Below are 19239 nucleotides of genomic sequence, written 5' to 3' on the forward strand. Positions count from 1 at the left end.
AAGTAGGAGTCTGTGGTGTGGATGGACTACATCTGTCTAACCTTTCACTCTCTGAAGGACATCTGGGCTGTTTCCAGTTCTCATCGGCTGCAGTAAAGCCACTGTGAACATGTGTGTTCATCTTGGTTTGGGCGCAGCTTTCCATTTTTCTGGGGTAAATGCCCATGACCACATTTGCTGTCACGTGCTAAGTGCGTGTTTAGTCCTGGAGGAAGCTGCCAAAACTTTCCAGAACCACTGCAGCAATAGTGCGGTGCACGGCGGTGATGTCCTGTCCTTGTCTGTGTTGGTAATTATTCCCATCCGTGGCTGTCAAGCGCGGTCTCCTTGTTGTTTGGAGTTGCTGCTGTTTAGTTTTGAGAAATTTTACTCTTGATGAAGTCTAGTTTATTGCTTTTCCTTTTAGGGATTGTGCTTTGGTGTCAAGGATAAGATGTCTTGCCTACCCCTAGATCCTGAAGATTTTTTCAGTTTTTTTTTTTTTTCTTAAAAGTTTCGTAGTTTTACACTTACATTTCTTTTCCATTTTGAATTAATTTTTATATAAGGTATACCGTTTAGATTAGGTTTCATTTCTTTTTTTTTTTTTTTTTTTTTTTTCAACGTTTATTTATTTTTGGGACAGAGAGAGACAGAGCATGAACGGGGGAGGGGCAGAGAGAGAGGGAGACACAGAATCGGAAACAGGCTCCAGGCTCTGAGCCATCAGCCCAGAGCCTGACGTGGGGCTCGAACTCACGGACCGCGAGATCGTGACCTGGCTGAAGTCGGACGCTTAACCGACTGCGCCACCCAGGCGCCCCGATTAGGTTTCATTTCTATAATCAGTCTCTCTAAACTCTGCCTTTGGTTCTGGCAGCTTACTTGTTGGTTACTTTGGATTTTCTACATGGGATCATGTCAGTTAGGAATGAATGTTGCTGCTTCTTTCTGACCCCAACACCCTTTGTTACTTTTTCTTGCTTGGTGGCTCTGGCCAGAACCTTCAGAAAGATGGATACTGGTAGCAATGGCAGATAGCTACAGTTCCGACCTCTGAGAGGAACACTGCCCTTCCCTTCTTTACCAGACTCTCAGGACAAGCCAACACCATGCCTGTGGGCTTTCCCACACCAGGCAGGTCTCCAGCTCTCTGTGACACCAGCTGGGTGTCCCACAAGCAACTCAGTTCCAATACTGTCTCCCTGGACTCAGGGCTGATCCCACAGGTCAGGGGCTCGGTCCCACAAAGCTGCCGCCGCTTCAGATGCCAGTCCTAAGCAGAGGGTCCCCAGGGCACACACAACTTTGACCGATGGGCTGTGAATTGGAGATTCCCACAACGCTCTCCTCGAGGTTGGTAATTTGCTGGAACACTTACAGAACTCAGGAACAGCCCAGTGGGAGTGATGCATAGGACAGGGTACTGGGGAAGGGCTGCAGAGCTTCGGTACCCTCTCTGGGTGTACCGTCCTCCCCATGTGGGTGTGTTCACCCACCTGGAAGCTCTCTGAACCCTGTGGTTCGGGGATTTCTGTGGCAGTGTCATCATGTAAGCAAGTGCATTATTAACTCAGTCTGCAGCCCCTCTCCCCTCTCTGGAGGATGGAGTCCAAGCTTCTTACTGTGACTTTGTGTTTCTGGTGACCAGCCCCATCCAAGAGCGCATCCAGAGTCCCTTCCTGAGCTGTGTCAGGAGCCAGGGGCAGAGACCAGATACCTATATCTTGTTACATCATTCTGTGTAATCACATTTATCTTTTCTTGTTACTGTTACAACTTATGCTTTTGGTGAATAACAAAGCTTTTCCCTGTTTCTAGGTCACAGATCTGTTCTCTACGTTTTCCCTTGTCAGCTTTGAGGTTTTCGGACCTCCTAGGACAAGTGTTTCTCAAACTCAGATTTGAGGATGAGCCACTGGAGGTCTCGGTGAGGCCCAGATGTGTGGAGCCCACCTTCAGAAATTCAGAACCAGCAGGGAAATCTACCTTCTATCCAGCTCGCCCCCTTGGGCTGCTGTCCACGACCCTGCTGTGACCAGCAGGCACCCCAGCTCCTCCTGTGGTGGGGAGCGGAGAGGCCTGTGGTACCCTTCTCCAGGGGAGGGAACCTGTCTCCCTGTGCCTTTGCTGTTCTTTTTCATAATTTACTTTGGTGTTGGGGAAAATTGTTCTTTCCTCTACATTGTAGAATAAGGTGGTGGAGAGGCACCTGGGCGGCTCAGTCGGTTGAGTGTCCGCCTCTTGATCTCACAGTTTGTGGGTGTGAGCCCCACGCCCGGCTGCATGCTGTCAGCACGGTGCCTGGTTGGGATTCTCTCTCTCCCTATCTCTCTCAAAAATAAGGAAATAAACTTTAAATGAAAACCCTTAATTTATAGTTGTGTAATCATTTAGGAAGTATTTACTGTGCTCATACTGTGTCCCAGGCCCTGTTTCTGTCTCCGGGCATGTCGTGGATAGACAGACAGAACTCTCCTTGCAGACCTGACACTCTAGGGCAGAGGGACAGACAGTATCATAATGATGGGGTCTCCCGTGAGAGTTATTGGAGTAAAGGGACTGGGATGGGTACCGAAGCTCTTTCTGCATCCATGGTGTAGTCATGGGCTTTCTCCTTTGGTCTGCCATGAGGTTACATATCTTTGTAGATCTTCTGATATTAAAGGGCATTTATATGTAACTGGTCCCAGACAAGGTCTGTCAGAACTGTCCTGGGAGACCGAGCTCTTATAGAGAATAGGCTTGTAGTCCAGGGGTTTGTAATGGGCTTTCTGACTGATATACTGAAAATAGGACCCTTTTTCTGGTTTATTACCCACTTTCCTTAGGTTTGTTCTTGTGAAGCTACTTCTGAAACCTTTCTATCTTTAAACAGTTTTATTTTACAGTGGTGTGTTTGTTCCTGGTGGATATGCAAATCCGTGTAATATTTTGGAATCTTGAGGAGTGTTTATCTTGTGCTTCTGGTTTTACACTGTGTCCCCCAAGGCAGGACTGCAGGCCCTTAGTGTACCTCCCACACAGGATGGACAGATAGCCAGCATGCCTGAGCTCAGGGCAGGTTCTCCTGTTCAGGGTTTGGCCTTCTCTGGACTTTAACCAACTAACTTCCAAAATTAATGTCTAAGACATTTTATTTTATTTTCTTAGATTTAAAAGATTTTTTAATTTTTATTTTTAAATTAATTTTTTAAAGTATTTATTTATTTATTTTTTTTTTTTTTAAATTTTTTTTTTTTCAACGTTTATTTATTTTTGGGACAGAGAGAGACAGAGCATGAACGGGGGAGGGGCAGAGAGAGAGGGAGACACAGAATCGGAAACAGGCTCCAGGCTCTGAGCCATCAGCCCAGAGCCTGACGCGGGGCTCGAACTCACGGGCTGCGAGATCGTGACCTGGCTGAAGTCGGACGCTTAACCGACTGCGCCACCCAGGCGCCCCTAAAGTATTTATTTTTGAGAGAGAGAGAGAGAGAGAGAGAGAGAATGTGCGCATGAGCTGGGGAGGGGCAAAGAGAGAGGGAGACATAGAATCTGAAGCAGGCTCCAGGCTCCAAACTGTCCGTGCAGAGCCTGTTGCAGGGCTCAAACTCAGGAGCCGTGAGATCATGGCCTGAGCCGAAGTTGGATGCTTAAGTGACTGAGGCACCCAGGCAGCCCTTTTTAAATTTATTGTTAAGTAATCTCTTTAACCCAACATGGAGCTTAACTCACAACCGTGAGATCAAGAGTAGCTTGCTCTTCTGACTAAGCCAGCCAGGCGCCCCTAACACATCATTTTACATTTACTCTGACCTTAAATCTTTGTGTACATGACATGAAATGATTTTCCCTTGGATAGCTTTATGTAGACTACCCAGAGAAATGGTAACTGTTGTGTGGGTCGTGTCATGGCAGGGCAGGTCCACAACCTCTGACACCGTCTCCTCTGTTCACAGAGATATCTATGGCAGCCGATGGAGGCTCATCGGAGAAGCAGGGAGGAGAGGGCCCCCTGGCCTCAGACGGCGAAGCTAATGGGTCCTGTGGAAAGAGCGAGGCTAGCAGCCACGTGACTGCAGCCCAGCACACTCAGGAGAACACAGCGGTCAGCCCACAGGACGGTACCAACAAACTAGCTCGAATAGCTGAAAATGGGGTTTCAGACAGAGACAGTGAAACGGGGAAGCAAAACCACGTCAACACAGATGACTTCACACAGACTTCTGTCATCGGGAGCAATGGGTACTTCTTGAATAAACCACCCCTGCAGGAACAGCCCATGCGGATTACCAGCACTTTGGCTTCCTCGCTTCCTGGTCATGCTGCAAAAACCCTTCCCGGAGGTTCCGGCAAAGGGAGGACTCCTAGTGCTTTTTCTCAGACGCCAGCCACAGCACCGGCCAAGCTTGCGGAAGCGAGTAAAGACACGGAGGACAAGAAGCCCTCGGGCCCTGGTGCCGACGTCAAGGTTCACAGGGCACGGAAGACCATGCCAAAATCCATCCTGGGCCTGGTAATGCGATCCTCGTCGGGACGGGGCTGTTCTCGTGTCTGTTGTGCTGTTTCCTTCCTGTTTGTATTCGCTTTTGTCACGGTGACGGCAGACGGACTCTGTTCGTGAAGGAGAAAGGCCAGTAAATGGCAGTGGTTGCCCCACAGGTGGTTGTCTGTGGGCCTGGGAAGATGAGGAAAGGCTGCTGACAGTTCAGGTGTGAACCACCGGCAGATGACCCCTCCCAGCCCGCCTTCGGGGCTTTGTGCTGCTTTTGGGTGTCTGTTGCCCGCTAAGACCAGATGCATCAGATGCTTGTGTGGAGACCTCCTCCTCTGCTTTGGGCCTGGGGCTTGCATTCCAGCACAGGAAGGCTGAGCACTGACTCTGGAGAGAAGTAGTCAGGAACTTGGTTAGCTTCTTGGTGTGACAGAGGGTAGGGACGAGGGACATCCTGATGACACGCCCTGTTTTCATGGTAGGCCCCTGGGAGCAGGGAACAAGCAGCGAGATCCCAGTGTCATGCTGGGTGAGGTGGCTTTTGCCACCAGTGAGTATTCGGTGCCCGTGCCTGCTGCGTTTTCTCAGAATGTCCATAGTCATGTTTTGCCTTCCCAGTTCTGTGTTGATCTGGCTGGGGATGAGCTCTAGGTCTAGTTCCCTTGGGATTTCTTGCACCTGGCGTTGCTGGTGAGTCTGACTGTTCGTCATTAGTGGGTCATGTGTGATTTCCTCTCTGCAACCTTCCGGAGTTGCATGAGTAGGCCTGTCCCCTTGGGCCTTGTCGGTGTGAGATGTGTGTCTTTCCTCAGTTCTAGAAAAATGCTTTGCACAGCTTTTCTTTCTGTGGAGCTCTTGACATGGACATGGGGTCTTCTGTCTCCTCAGATGGCTCCTTATGTGTTTCCCAGCTTTGATTTCTTCTTTAGCACTTTACTTTCTTGCTGTTCATTCTATATCATGATGATTTTACTTTTGACAGTTTTTTGCATACCTAATATCTCCAGTTAGTTTATTTAGTTGTATTTTGTCTTATCCTTCAAAGGCCATTAGATTCTCTTATAGTCTGTTGTTTTAAAAAATTTTTTTAATGTTTATTTTATTTTTGAGTGAGAGAGAGAGAGAGAGACAGAACGCAAGCAGGGGAGGGGCAGAGAGAGGGGGAGACACAGAATCCGAATCAGGCTCCAGGCTGAGTGGTCAGCACAGAGCCTGATGTGGGTCTCGGACTCACGAACTGTGAGATCATGACCTGAGCTGAAGTTGGACGCTTAACCGACTGAGCCACCCAGGCGCCCCTTCTAATCTGTTGTAAGACCTATTTCCTCAAGTGGGAGTCCTGTTTGGGCTCAGTGCCTCCTGTTTGTGTTGATTTTTCTCCCCAGGTGTGTGCTCATCTCTATTTCCATGGTTTTATATTGCCTGACTGTGAGCTTTGTTGCATTTCCTGTGGCCTGCCTGCAGTGATTGTCGGGAGCCATGGGCACTCCGTGGGGCTGGACTGCTGACTGCCCCATGCTGCTGGGCCTCCATAGCTGCCGCATGATTCCTGCTCTAGGATTGCCGGGGCTGGGCATCCCCTGACTCCTGTGTCTCAGAGTGTGGGCCTCACCCCTCCCAGACTTGCTGGCCCTGACTTGATTTCCATGTTTTGCAATATTCTTGTATATGTCCCAAAACTTAAAAAAAAAAAAACAAAAAACAACAACTTTTTTTTTTAATAATTAGGAATTCACAGGAAGCTGCAAAAGTAGTACAGAGAGACCCCCATATATCCTTCACCCGGTCTCTCCGGCTGCATTTTATGCAGCTAGAGCACAATGTCGATTTCTGTGAACACCCAGCACCAAACAGCTCCCCAGGGTCCCCCTTTATCCCTAACCACCCTGTCCCCAGCCCCTGTTCTCTGTCTCCACAGTCACGTCACGTCAGGTGTTCTGTAAGAAGGTGGGGACTTTGAGAGCGGCTCAGCTCCAATGAGACTGGCCACGTTGTGTCAGTGGCTCCTTCCTTTTCATGCTGCAGGGTTTTCTGTGGTGTGGATGTCCCAGAACTTAACCACTCACAGATTGAATGGCTTTTGGGGGTTTCCATTTGGGGGCTGTTACAATAAAGTTGCTCTGGATATTTATGTACAGAATTTTTTTGGACAGAAATTTTCATTTCTCTGGATTAAATATCCAGGAGTACAATTGTGGGGTCATATGTTAGTTCAATATTTAGCTTTATAAGTTAACTGCCAAACCAGATTGCAGACAGGCTACGACATTTTACATTCCTGGAAGCAAGGTATATGAGCAGTCAAATTTCTCATGTCGTTGCTGGCGTTTGGCATTGCCGCTAGTTTTTATTGTAGCTGTGGTACCTCATCATGGTTTTAGTTTGAACTCCCCTCATGGCTGATGATGTTGGACATCTTTTCCTGTGCTTATTTGACATCTGTGTGTCCTTTTTGGTGAAATGTCTCTCATACCTCTTGCCCATCTTACAACTAATTGTTTAGTGAGCTTTCAGAGCTCTGGGTGTGGGCCCTTTGCCGTGGATCGGTTTACAGACTTTTCGCTCTGTCTGCGGCTCACCCTCACCCTCGTATTAGGGTTTTCCCCGGAGCAGAAGTTTTTCCTTGTGACCAAATCCACATCATCAGTGTTTCTTTTACAGCCTGTGCTTCTGGCATCGTGTCTTTGAACTCTCCACCTAGCCCTGGGTAACAAGATTTTCTGTAGTTTTTAAGAAAGTTTTTTAGTTTTATGTGAACTTTAGATTTATGGTCCATGTTTAGTGTTTGTATTAGATACCAGGTTCAGGGTGATGTTCGTTATTTTTGCCTGCCATTTTTTGGCTTACCATTATCCGTTTTTAAATGCATGTCTGAAATTTTATATTATTTGCTTATCTCCTTGAAATTATACTTTTATTCTGTTCCTACTTCCAGGATTTTATTCCAGTATGTGTATTTTTATTCTTGAGGCTCTTTTATTGTCACTTGAACTTATTCCTCTAAGGCAAAAAAAGGCAAATGAAATTTAACTTGAAGAAATTTCTTGACTGTGCAGGCTTATCCAAATGTTAGTTGTGCACTGAATTAGTATACTTGTTAGTGGTGTGCAGTTGATTGTCACACGTATCATTTTGGTCAGCTGTAAGGACAGAGGACCAAAGACTTTTGAGACTCCAGAAATGGATTTCCTGAAGACCACCCCTGCCTGCTGCACACCTGGAAGCTTCCTCTGTCTCTGAGCTCCGACGGGACGAAGGAGGACACAGTGACGTAGCAGCAAGATGAGCTGTGCCGGTGGGGTCACCGAAGTCTCCTCTGATATGGAGCCTCCTGGCTCCAGACCTGGCTTCTCCTGCCCCTGGGGTTCCCTGCCCCGCAAACCCAGTTCAGTCTTATTTGGTTTTCTTAGGAGACCATGTTTTATTGAAAATTGTTTTAAAATCAATCATTCCAGCGATGAGTGTTGCAGGCTTGCGATAATAAACCCATTTTCTTTGTAAGAGTTAAAACTGAAGGCGTGTTCCCACCACACGGCCTATGTCCCTTGGCAGGGCAGGCTCTCTCTTATGCAGTGTTGGTACCGTCAGAAAACGCCAGCACGGGGTTAGACTTGTTCGCTGTTGCACAGAGAAAGTGCAACCTTTTTCCCTTGCATTGAAGCGCTCGTTACTGTGTCCTGTGTTGCAGACCAGGACACTAGTCTAGTTGAATTGTGCCTCAGCATGGTGGTCCCCTAGCCTTCTTTTGTGTTGCTGTCCCCACATTCTCCCTGTCCGCTTTCACACAGTCACTGGTATTCTCTAGGTTCTGGAAAAAAGATGTGGCCTTGCTCTTGGAGCCCTCAGCCTGGTTAGAGAGGCAGTTCTGAATGACAGAGTTGTGCAGGTCCTTGTTAGTTGCCCCTGGAATTAAGTGTCTGGAAGGAGAGAGCTCGCACTGAGCCAACATGGGCCTGGCTGGTGGCTCAGGGAGTGGCCTCCAGGCAGGACTGGAGAGGCGACGTGCAGAGTGCTGGGGGCAGGGAGGGCCAGCAAGAGCCAAACCCTGTTGCGTCTGTGGCGATGCGGGTAACCTTCTTCACAGCCCATGACTGCCCCTCTGCGTGGGGGAGGCCTAAGCTGCCTGGGTGCTCAAGGCTCTGTCATAGCAGTGGGCACCCCTCCGTGAAGTCAGACACTATCCTGCCTGCATGGGAAGCAGACCGTGTCTCTTTTATCGTTTTTGCTTTTGTCTGATAGTAGAGCCCTGGTAGTCTAGAATCTTCACCTAAGTTCAGCAGCTCGTGATTTTTTTTTTTTTTTTTTCAGATTTTCAGAAATAATATCTTAAAAGATTTTGGGCCCAAGTGAGAATTAGCCTCATATGACTGTTTACTCCTCAGGTTTAATTTTTGCTTCCTGTTTATGTATACTGTAAAATCATCTTTTGCATTTGCTGGTGGAGGCGGAGAGTTACTGTGGGTGCACATTCTGCGTGGTAGTTTGTAGGAGACAGAAAGGAACATTCTCTGACTCTTGTGTTCCAGCAGTGACTTCAGAGACAGATCTGGTATGTTTGAGAGAGACTGAAGAATTTTACAGAGCTGACAAGTTACATGTGGGTAGTAACTGTGTGCCGAGGGCAGGTTAATTGTGGAGGTGGTGGGGAAGAGGGTAGGGCTGGGAGAGGAAGGAAGGGCGCTCCAGGGCTGAGCCACATTCCCAGCCAAGCTACGAGCACACAGGGTCGCTGAGCCATGTAAGTCCCCTTGGGCTGTCAGCCACTGGCCATGCTCCCAAGCAGGCTCACTTTTTTTAATTTTAATTTTAATTTATTTATTAAAAAAAAATTTTTTTTAACGTTTATTTATTTTTGAGAGACAGAGTATGAGTAGGGGAGGGGCAGAGAGAAAGGAAGGCACAGAATCCGAAGCAGACTCCAGGCTCCGAGCCGTCAACAGAGTTCTACGCGGGGCCTGAACTCATGAACCGAGAGATCACGACCTAGGCTGAAGTCGGACGCCCAACCGACTGAGCCACCCAGGCGCCCCAAGCAGGTTCACTTTTAAGGGCAGGGGCACCAAGCGCATTCACGTTGTCGTGCAGCCGTCCCTCCGTCTGTCCCCAGAACGTGTTCATCTTCCCAGACTGGACTCTGTCCTGTTACACATGGACCCTCCCCTCCCCCAGCCCCACCCCACCACCCCCCTCCATGTCTGTGGCTCTGACTCCTCCAGGACCTCCTGTGAGTGTCCACTCCTACAGGATGTGTCCCCCTGTGACGGGCTCATCTCACTCAGCGTGGTGTCCTCACTCGGCACGGTGTCCTCCAGGTTCGTCCACGTTGTAGCAGGTGTTGGGATTTCCCTCCTTTTTAAGGCTAATACTCTGTGGTGTGGCCGGAGCACATTTTGTTTATCCTTTCACCTGTCAGCGGACCCTTGGGTTGCTTCCGCCCCATGGCTGTTGTGAATGACACTGCCATGAACAATTGTGTACAAATAGCTCTTTGAGATTCTGTTTTCAATTCTTTTAGGTATATATCCAGAGTGGGATTGCTGGATCACATGGTAATTCTATGTTTAGCTTTTTGAGAAACTGCCCAACTGTTCTCCACAGCAGCTCTGCCATTTTATGTTCCCACCAACAGTGCACAAGGGTTCTAATTTCTTCATGTCCTTTTCAACATTTGTTTTCTGTGTGTGTGTGTGTGTGTGTGTGTGTGTTTAATTGAGGTATAATAGACAGTTTTTGGTTTTTATAGTAGCCATCCTAATGGTGTGAGGAGATACTATGGTTTTGATTTGCATTTTCCTGAAGATTAGTGATGTTGAATATCTTTTCATGTTGAATGTCTTCTTTGGAGAACTGTGTAATCAGATGCTTTGCCCATTTTTTAATCAGGTTGTTTGTTTTGTTGCTGAGTTGTAGGAGTTCTTTATGTATTCTGGATATTAATCGCTTATCAGATATGTGATATGCAAATACTTTCTCCCATTCTATATAGGTTGCCTGTTCATTCTGTTGATTGTATCCTTTGATGAACAGAAATTTTTAATTTTGAAGAAGTCTAATTTATCTGATTTTTCTTTTGTTGCCTGTGCTTTTGGTATCATATCCAAGAAATCACTGCAAAATCCAGTGTCATGAAGCTTTTCCTGTGTTTTCTTCTAAGAGTTTTAGAGTTTTTTTTACAGTTCAGGTCGTTGGTCCATTCTGAACTAACGTTTGCGTGTAGCGGGTGGTGAGAGTCCGGCTCTATTGTTTTGCATGTGGAGATCCTGTTTCCCAGCACTGTTGAAGGATGCTTCTTTCTCCACTGTTATTGCCCTTACTGTGTGCATAACAAAACTTGGTTAAATGGAATTTGATGTGAGGTGCGAGTATTTCGAGGCTGCAGGTGATTTTAGGGAAGTGGATGGAGGGGAGAGGGTGAGCTGTGTCTAGGCAGTCTGCAACTAAGGCAACATTGCTAATCAGGAGGAGGGCTGACGACAGTACTGCAGGCTGCCAGAGTCTTGGAAGGCTGAGACTGAAAACAGATTTAGGAGATTGGTAAAACTGTGAGCAAAAGATAAGTTAAAAAATGTAGCATGGGTATCTGTTGTGCCTTTGGGGTTGGGGAGGACGTTGCAAGGGCAGCCTTGAAAATGATAGGCCGTGAAAGCACTTCCATAACCAGTACATTTACCTAAATCAGGTGTTAGCAGACTCTTCCTGTGAAGGACCAGGTAGACAACATTTCAGGGCTTGTGTGCCACATACAGTCACTGTCGCTGCTTCTCTCTACTCCTCCTCCTCCTCGTTCTTGTCAACACCATTTTGAGCTTGCAGATGCTGGCCCACGTCATCCAAGGGGTGGCCTGGCACACGTGCACCAGCGCCAGGCCCTCTGATGGCGGCAGGCTTTGTACTTTATCTTCTTTCTTGGTCAAGGCAAGTTTGTGGGGGAAAGGAACGGTGTTTTGGGGGCATGTTGTTTCAGTGACGATCTGCTTGTGTGTAATTACAGTTATTAATTGTCTTTGTTTTCAAGCATGCAACCAGTAAGGATCCCAGAGAAGTTCGAGAAGCTCGAGATCATGAGGAGCCGAAAGAGGAGATCAACAAAAACCTTTCTGATTTTGGACGACAGCAGCTTTTACCCCCCTTCCCACCCCTTCATCAATCACTACCTCAAAATCAGTGCTACGTGGCCACCACAAAGTCACAGACAGGTAATAGGGAGACCTGACAACTGTCTGTGCTCTCTGAGTGTGTGTGCTGAACCCGCACCTCTCGAAACTAGAAACTTGTTGACTGTGAATGCATGTGTGCTGTAGGGGAGTGGGGTCAGGGTCGACGGGCCCTTCTCTGCTCACCCGTAAACCTGCAGAGGGATGTCAGACCTCTGTTCTGAAACCCGTTGAATCCCGACGTTGGTTTCTATGCCTGTTTTCGATCTCAAAATGAAGATTGTTTTCATTAAGTCTTGCCCCCCCTTGTTCTGATTGGATAGAAGACTTTAGATTTGAGAACTTCCCCCTGCCCCCCAGTTTATAAATTAAGTGCTGTTGGAAACAACAGTGTGTTGGGGAGACCTTTGGGTTAAGGTTGTAGAGAAGGGTGGTTTGATTCTGTGATCAGCCACTTCCCATGGGCATTTCTCACTCATTTGAGCTTGCTTCTGTCCATGGTCAATTGAGGGAGTAGGTGAACATTTGATCTCTTATCCAGGCCTCTGCAGGAGGCTCCTGCAGCCCCACAGGGAGTATACTGGGGTGAGCGTGTCTCGAGCAAGGGGCCTCCCTCTGGAGCCTCTGAGACACCCATAGTTCCTACAGAGATGAGGTGACTCTCCCCAGTGCAGAAAGGACCTTTCTGTGAGGTTGTCCTGTGTATCAGGCACTTCTGATGTCACCTCCTGGGAAGGGTACAGAACCACAACTTCTGTGCCTGGGAGTGTCTCCTGCAGAGGGAAGTACCACCATGGCCGCCTTGCCTTATCACAGGACAGATGGTGCACCTGTCAGTGTCATAGGAGTTGCAGAAAGCCTGCCGGGGTGGGGTGGGGGGTGCTCCTTGCCTCTGGTCAGGTCTGCTGGGATGGGTGGGGCACATGTGGATATAGCCCTCTGTGACCTTGTCCGGGTAGACCGCCTCTGTCTACTTTCTTCTTCAGACCTCGTTCCTTCCTCTGCCCCGTTGTGCTATCTTCCCTGGGTGGGGGGGGTGGGGATGGGGGTGGGTGGAGTGTTGGAGCCGGTCTTTTCTCTCCATCAGTATTTTAAATTACTGTGGTGCTGGCCCCAGAGCTTCGTTCCTTGCCCATCCTGTCGTAGCACAAACAGGAAGGCCAAGCAGACTCAGTGGCTGCAAAGTGCATCTTACTCTCCGTCTCAGCTTGGGCACAGCTGTGCCTGGCACCAGTCACCCCGTTCTAGCACAGGAAGGACAGAGCCGTGTTTCCTTGTGACCAGTTATGCGCTCAGAGCCACCCCAGTGGGGTGCAGGGCTGCGTGGATGACTGTCTCAAGTGTCCTGTGTGCCCCTTGGCCTAGGGCTGAGGCACGCCTGGTGTCCTCAATGCCACATGTGGGGCTGTCTGCATGACCCTTACTGTGGCATAGTTTACGCCCTTGCATGCTTTTCCAATGCTCTTTTCCTCTGCTTTGTGGAACAAAAATGGAATGGAATAGAGGTTTTATAGCCCTTTAGAAGAGTGCTTTTCAGATTTTTTTTAAAGCCTAGAACTTAAAAAGAAAAAAAATATTATAGACAGCCTCATTCTGTTTTTTGTTTTTTTTTTTTTTAATTTTTAATGTCTATTTATTTTTGGAGAGAGAGAAACAGAGTGTGGGGAGGGGAGGGGCAGAGAGAGAGGGAGACACAGAATCTGAAGCAGGCTCCAGACTCTGAGCTGTTGGCACAGAGCCGGATGCGGGGCTCAAACCCACGAACCCTGAGATCATGACCTGAGCCCAAGTTGGACGCTTAACTGACTGAGCCACCTGGGGCCCCAACAGCCTCATTCTATAAAAACAAGTCAACCTGGAGCTGCTTTATTCAGAACAGGCTTAGGAGTCCTCAGTCCCCAGGAGCCCCAGCTGTTGTCTGGAAACCTCAGACCCCCAGACGTTTGCTTTTTCCTGTCCTGTGTCTCCCTTGACCTCGTGTACCTGTGTGGTTTGCTTCACATACTTCTTTGCCTTCGGTTGGTGGACTGCTTGGTGAGGTGGACGGTGCTGGGAAACGGTCCAGGGAATGACGGTGGCCTATGCTGCGTGGCCACACTCTCTTTAGAGGCGGACACATCTAGAGACTGTGCCGTGTGCTCCTCGTCGTGGGTGAGGAGCAGAGTCTCAGGGAGGCAGACTGGACCCATCTCCAGTGATGGGCAGCAAGGCCGCCTTCCCCCCTTCAGCCTCCCTCGTGCAGCCGCACCGGTACTAGAGACGGGACCGTCCAGAGGCAGGGGACCAAGTGTGGAGGGCGCTCCAGGGCCCTGCTGCTGGTGGGCGGTGGGTTTGCCCTTACGCTTATGCCTGCTTGCTGCGGGCTCATAGTGTTTGCCGTGCACAGGGCTGAGTGTTTATTGTGAGCAAAACAAATGATCTGTAAAGTCTTAGCAGCTTTCTCTGTGCCACTTGAAACAAGAAATGCCTGTCACTTTTGTGGCAAGCTGATGATTTTGGTAATCAGAATTTGTGAATTATCACCTACCTTTAAAAAACATTTGAATGGTATTTCTTTTTCCTCTCTTGTCCCCTTTTGACTTTTTTTTTTTTTTTAGCTTGCTTGCCTTTTGTTTTAGCAGCTGCAGTATCTCGGAAGAAAAAACGAAGAATGGGAACCTATAGCCTGGTTCCTAAGAAAAAGACCAAAGTATTAAAACAGAGGACGGTGATTGAGATGTTTAAGAGTATAACTCATTCCACTGTGGGCTCTAAGGTAAGGCGTGCCTGGTTGGTTGCATACGTGCTTGGAAACCCACGTCTCTGTCAGGACCTCTTTGGCCACGAGAGCACCATGTGAGGTTGTCGGTAATTTGATGACCTCGGTCCATTTTGAAGGAACCTAGGCTCTGAGGTGCCTCGCTCTGGGGTACAGCCTCCTGCCCAGTGCTCCCTGCCCCCCATCCCTTCCTCCTTCCTGGCCCTTCCCCCAGCGGCAGGGTCTCTGCATCCCACCCCACAGGCCACGCCCTGGCAGGAGTTGGCAGGTTGCTCTTGATGCTGGGGTTCTGAGTGACAGATGTGCCCTTGCCCGTGTTCCAGGGCGACAAGGACCTGGGCGCCAGCACCCTCCACGTGAATGGGGAGAGCTTGGAGCTGGACTCGGAGGAGGACGAGTCGGAGGAGCTGGATGAGGACGAGGACCAGGGGGCTGAGCAGGCCGCCGCGTTCCCCACGGAGGACAGCAGGACCTCTAAGGGGGTTGTGCCAGAGGCCGACCGCACCCAGAAGGTAGGCCCTTCTCCCCTCTCAGGGAGGGGCTTACGGTCCTGAGAGGGGCAGTCTGGCCCTCTCAGCCCCAGTCATTTCCCTGTTTCCTTCTTCTTCTCTCTCTTTTTTAAAAAGTTTATTTATTTATTTTGAGAGAGAGAGAGAGGGAGAGAGAGAGCACTCACAAGTGTGCATGTGAGTGGGGGAGGGTCAGAGGGAGAGAATCCTGAGCAGGCCCTGCTCTGTCCGGGCCCTGGGATCATGACCTGAGTGGAGATCCAGAGTCTGACGCGCAACCCACTGAGCCACCCTGGCACCCCTTCCCTGTTTTCTTCTGACTTAGGTCTTTGCATTCTGTTTCTCGAAGTTTTGGACTTATTTTCATCAGATGAGTGTTTGTCTTCTTGTACAGCACTCTCTGAAGTAAATGTCTGGAGCTTCTTTGGGCTCTGGATGGACAGGAATGCACTGATGGCAGACTGCGTGCCAGCGGTGGCTGCTTATCGCTGGCCTTGGCGTGACCGACCTTGCGAAGCCCTAGGTGCGCCACAGGTGCGGTGTTCCTGCAGGGGAGGCGCTGACACCGGGAGGCCTCTCTCATCCCGGTTGGAGTGAGCAATCGGGGCTGCCGAGCGGGCCTGTGGAGCGGTTATGTGCAGTCCGCTAACACCGGCTGTGTCCTGGTGTGCCGGGCATGTCCTCGTCAGACGCAATTCCTCCGTGTCCACCCAAGGACGTGCTCTGGGAGGTGGCAGTACGTCAGCTCAGTCACAGGGCACTGCGTGCAGGCAGCCCCGGAGCTCAGCACCAGGCAGAGTCTCCGGGGGCACTGGGCGCAGAGCCGGGCGGAACCCAGTTCCTGAGCAGACGCTGACTTGTGGGCCTGCGTTATGCTCATAGTTCTCAGGGGGATGAGGTAGAGGAGGAGGGCCAGGAGGGGTTGAGAATCAGGCGGTCACAGATGGGTGTGGTCCTGCTGATCTGTGTATCCTACTTTTTGGAGAGAACTTTGGACCATCTTTATATAAGATGGGCTGTCGTAGCTGATGAGGTTTCTAAAACTTGTGGTAGGCAGAGAAGTGCCAGGTGAGTTCATTGAAAAAATGACCTGTTTGAAATCTGTAATTTTGCTGATCATCTTTTTACACTTTGAGTCAAAGTGTTGTGCTGTGTAGATACAGCTTTTGGCACGTGTAAAGTATGTCCCTCCAGCTTTCAGAGTTTTGGGAGTTTCTTTTCTTGTATCCGAAGCCACGGCTACTAGTCTGTCTCTTTATGATTTCTGGGTTCTGTGTTCTAATTACGATAAGCGGACCTTTCTTAATGGTGATTTTGAATAAGTTAATGTAAGCTGTCTTATACTTCATTGGTCTCATTCTTTATAAATATTTGACTCATACATTTGATTTGGGATAAAATATGAGGTAGATAACATTCAAAATGGGTGTATTTTATGGTACATAAATTGTATCTCAGTAAAGCTTTTTAGACAAAATGTGAGGTCAGGGTCCCATAGCTTCCCTCAAAATGGTGAGCCACACGATGTCAACACCATTTATTGACTGATGTTTCTTTCCCCCGTTGATTTGAAATGCCACCTTTATCGAACACCATATGGCATATGGAGTTAACTCTGTTTCTGGATTCTCTCTCTGTCTCTCTTTTTTAAGATTTTATTTTTAAGTGATCTCTCCATCCCATGTGGGACTCGAACTCACATCCCCAAGATCAGGAGTCGCACACTTCACCAACTGAGCCAGCCGGGCACCCCGTGGATTCTGTTTTTGATTGAGGTTTTCCTCTTCCAGGGAGAATCTAGACACTGACTAACAGCAAATAACTCTACACGTTGATATAAAGGAACAAAATTAACTGGATATCAAGCCAACAAAAAGAATCAGGAAACAAGTGGAAGCAGAATCAAGAGGAAAGTGTGGCCAAGTGGAAAACAAAATAAGATGACAGGAACAAATCTAAATAGGTCGGCAATGCTAATACACAGTAATAGGGTTCTTATGTGAAGTGTTCCAGAAAGTAGAGAACGAGGGGGAATGGACGCTAGCTTCTTCTGAGGCCAAATTCACTTTTAATCCTAAGTACAATATTGGTGAGATACAACTGTATATTCACATAATAGTGATCGTAGAGAAGGTGGGGCTTCCCCCCAAGAAGACACTGATTTATGACAGGGAGTCTGTTGATAGGACTTACTAGATTAACAGCTTCAATGAGAAAAACCAGCCTTTTATATATGTTTCTTGGATTTCGGGGATGACCTCATGATTGCCACTGTGACAAGGAATAGTTCACTCATGAGAGTGACTGTACCCGTGTGTTGTCACCCAGCTCACAGGCCGGGGCTGTCCTGGCCTCCCCTGTGCGCCCTCCTAGTCACCACAGCCTTGTCTTTGCCCTTGCTGTGCTTTGTGTCAGTGGGGTCATGCACACGATTGTCTTTTTCAGATGAGGCTTGTTTCACTCAGTATTCTATCTGTTCATTTTCATTGTTACACACAGTGGATTATAAAGTGGTCTAGGGGTCTCAGATCCTTTCAGAGGGTGCATGGGGTCAAAACTATTATTGTAATCATGCTAAGATGCTGTTTACCTTTTTCACTCTTGCTCACCAGAGTTACACGGGGTTTAAACATTTCCCAGTTTAAATTTGTACACTAGTGAACGCTAATGGACATAACCTAGATCAAGAGAAGTGCTTTGTCATTCTCAGTAATTTTTAATAGAGCAAAGGGTTCCCGAGACTGGAACATTCCAGAACCACCACAATACAGTCTTCCTTTGGATGGCTGTTGTAATTTATGTATCCGTTCCACTGTTGATGGATATTTGAGCTGTTTCCAGTTTGGGACCATTACAGATGACATTGCTGTGAGCGTTCTCGTGTGTCCCTGGGTGTACACCCACGCCGGGGTTGCCAGGTTATGGAAGCAGCGGAAGGCACGGCCACACAGCTCTCCTGCCTGCCGCACATGAGTGTCCTGCCGCCCTGGCTTGACAGACTTGGTATTGCCCAGAGAGTGTAGTGGTGTTACAGTTCTGATTTGCATTTCCCGAATTTCCCTGAAGCTTGCCTACTTTTTCGTATGCTTATTTGCCATTTGGATGCCTTTTTTTGTGAAGTGCCTGTTGAGGACTCAACCACTTATCTGGTTTAAAAAGTTGTCCTTTTTAAAAATCATTTTGTAGGAAATAAGCTCCTGTTGTATGTGTTGCCAACATATCTTCTTTTTTCTTTTCTTTTTTTTTTAAGTTATTTATTTATTTATTTTGAGCGAGAGAGAAAGCGTGAGCAAGGGAGGGGCAGAGAGAGAAGAGAGAGCGAGCATCCCAAGCAGGTTCCACACTGCCAACGGGGAGCCCGACGTGGGGCTCGAACTCATGAACCATGAGATCATGACCCGAGCCAAAATCAGACTGAGCCGCCAGGCGCCCTCCCAACATATCTTTTTCCACTGTGGCTGCCTTTTCACTGATCTGATTGGCATTCTTGTCCTGTCATTTGGGTTGGAAGCCAGTCTCAGGACGTGTCGCACGGCCATCTTGTGCCGCGGTCGTTCGGGGCATTGGTTAGGGGAGGGGGCTGGACCCTTACCTCCTAGCCCAAGGCTGTAACGGGGCCTGGTGAGTGGAGTCATGTCCTGTGGCATCAGGGTCTCCTGCTTGCCGCCCACCTGCGGAGCCTTTCCCCACCCTGTGTGATCTGTTCCTGGCTCACTTATGTCTCTGGTCCACGTCAGACTTCAGTCATGCCAGCTGGTACCCTTTTTTTCCAGTCTCCTCAGGTTTTCATCTTGTGGTTTACTTCTCGCAACCATCACATGTGCAGTTACCAGACAAGCCCTATATGGTAATGCTTATCGCTTCCTTTGTAGTCACTTTACATGAGTTTCGGAAGAACTGGAATCGACTGCGTTGTTATTCTGCCTATTTCAGTTGGCAGTTTCATTGCTCAATCTTTAAAAAATAGAAACTACCTAATGGCATATAAAGATAATTTATATTAAATAAACCTGACCAAAGGACTCAGAGTCCTTCCAAGGAAGGTTACTTAGTGGTGAGCATTTTAAAGCATTTCTAATAAAAGAGGGAGGGATTGGTCCTTTCCCCGCTAACATGAACACTGCAGTGGTTTATCATTCTTGCTGTGATGCTATAAGATGAGAACTAGAAGGAAACATTAATATTTAAAAGGACAAGGGAGAAGAGTTTGCCAAGAATCTAATCATCTGTCTAAAGAATTCAAGAAAATCAGCTGAGGAACTGTTACAACTAGTGAGTCGAACTTACATGTAATTAAGACCTCAAACCATTCATTTTCTTGTGTGGTTGCAATAGCCAGTTAGAAAATGTAATGATAGCAAT

General features: G+C 48.2%; 1 protein-coding gene across 9 annotated transcripts in view; it reads left to right on the top strand.

The window, feature by feature from the left end:
* Positions 1-19239, top strand: part of EHMT1 (euchromatic histone lysine methyltransferase 1) — a 154373-nt gene that overhangs the window by 72297 nt on the left and 62837 nt on the right. For 5 of the 9 annotated variants that reach the window (XM_045468994.1, XM_045468995.1, XM_045468999.1 and 2 more), the window contains 4 exons: positions 3921-4477; positions 11472-11652; positions 14208-14365; positions 14692-14880. In XM_045468994.1, the coding sequence (XP_045324950.1) occupies positions 3921-4477; positions 11472-11652; positions 14208-14365; positions 14692-14880 (1085 nt within the window). The remainder of the gene's footprint in view (positions 1-3920; positions 4478-11471; positions 11653-14207; positions 14366-14691; positions 14881-19239) is intronic. The other 4 variants (XM_045468996.1, XM_045469001.1, XM_045468997.1 and 1 more) reach the window with 1 other exon arrangement.

This window comes from Leopardus geoffroyi, chromosome D4, assembly GCF_018350155.1.
Source record: "Leopardus geoffroyi isolate Oge1 chromosome D4, O.geoffroyi_Oge1_pat1.0, whole genome shotgun sequence".
NCBI classification, from domain to species: Eukaryota; Metazoa; Chordata; class Mammalia; order Carnivora; family Felidae; genus Leopardus; species Leopardus geoffroyi.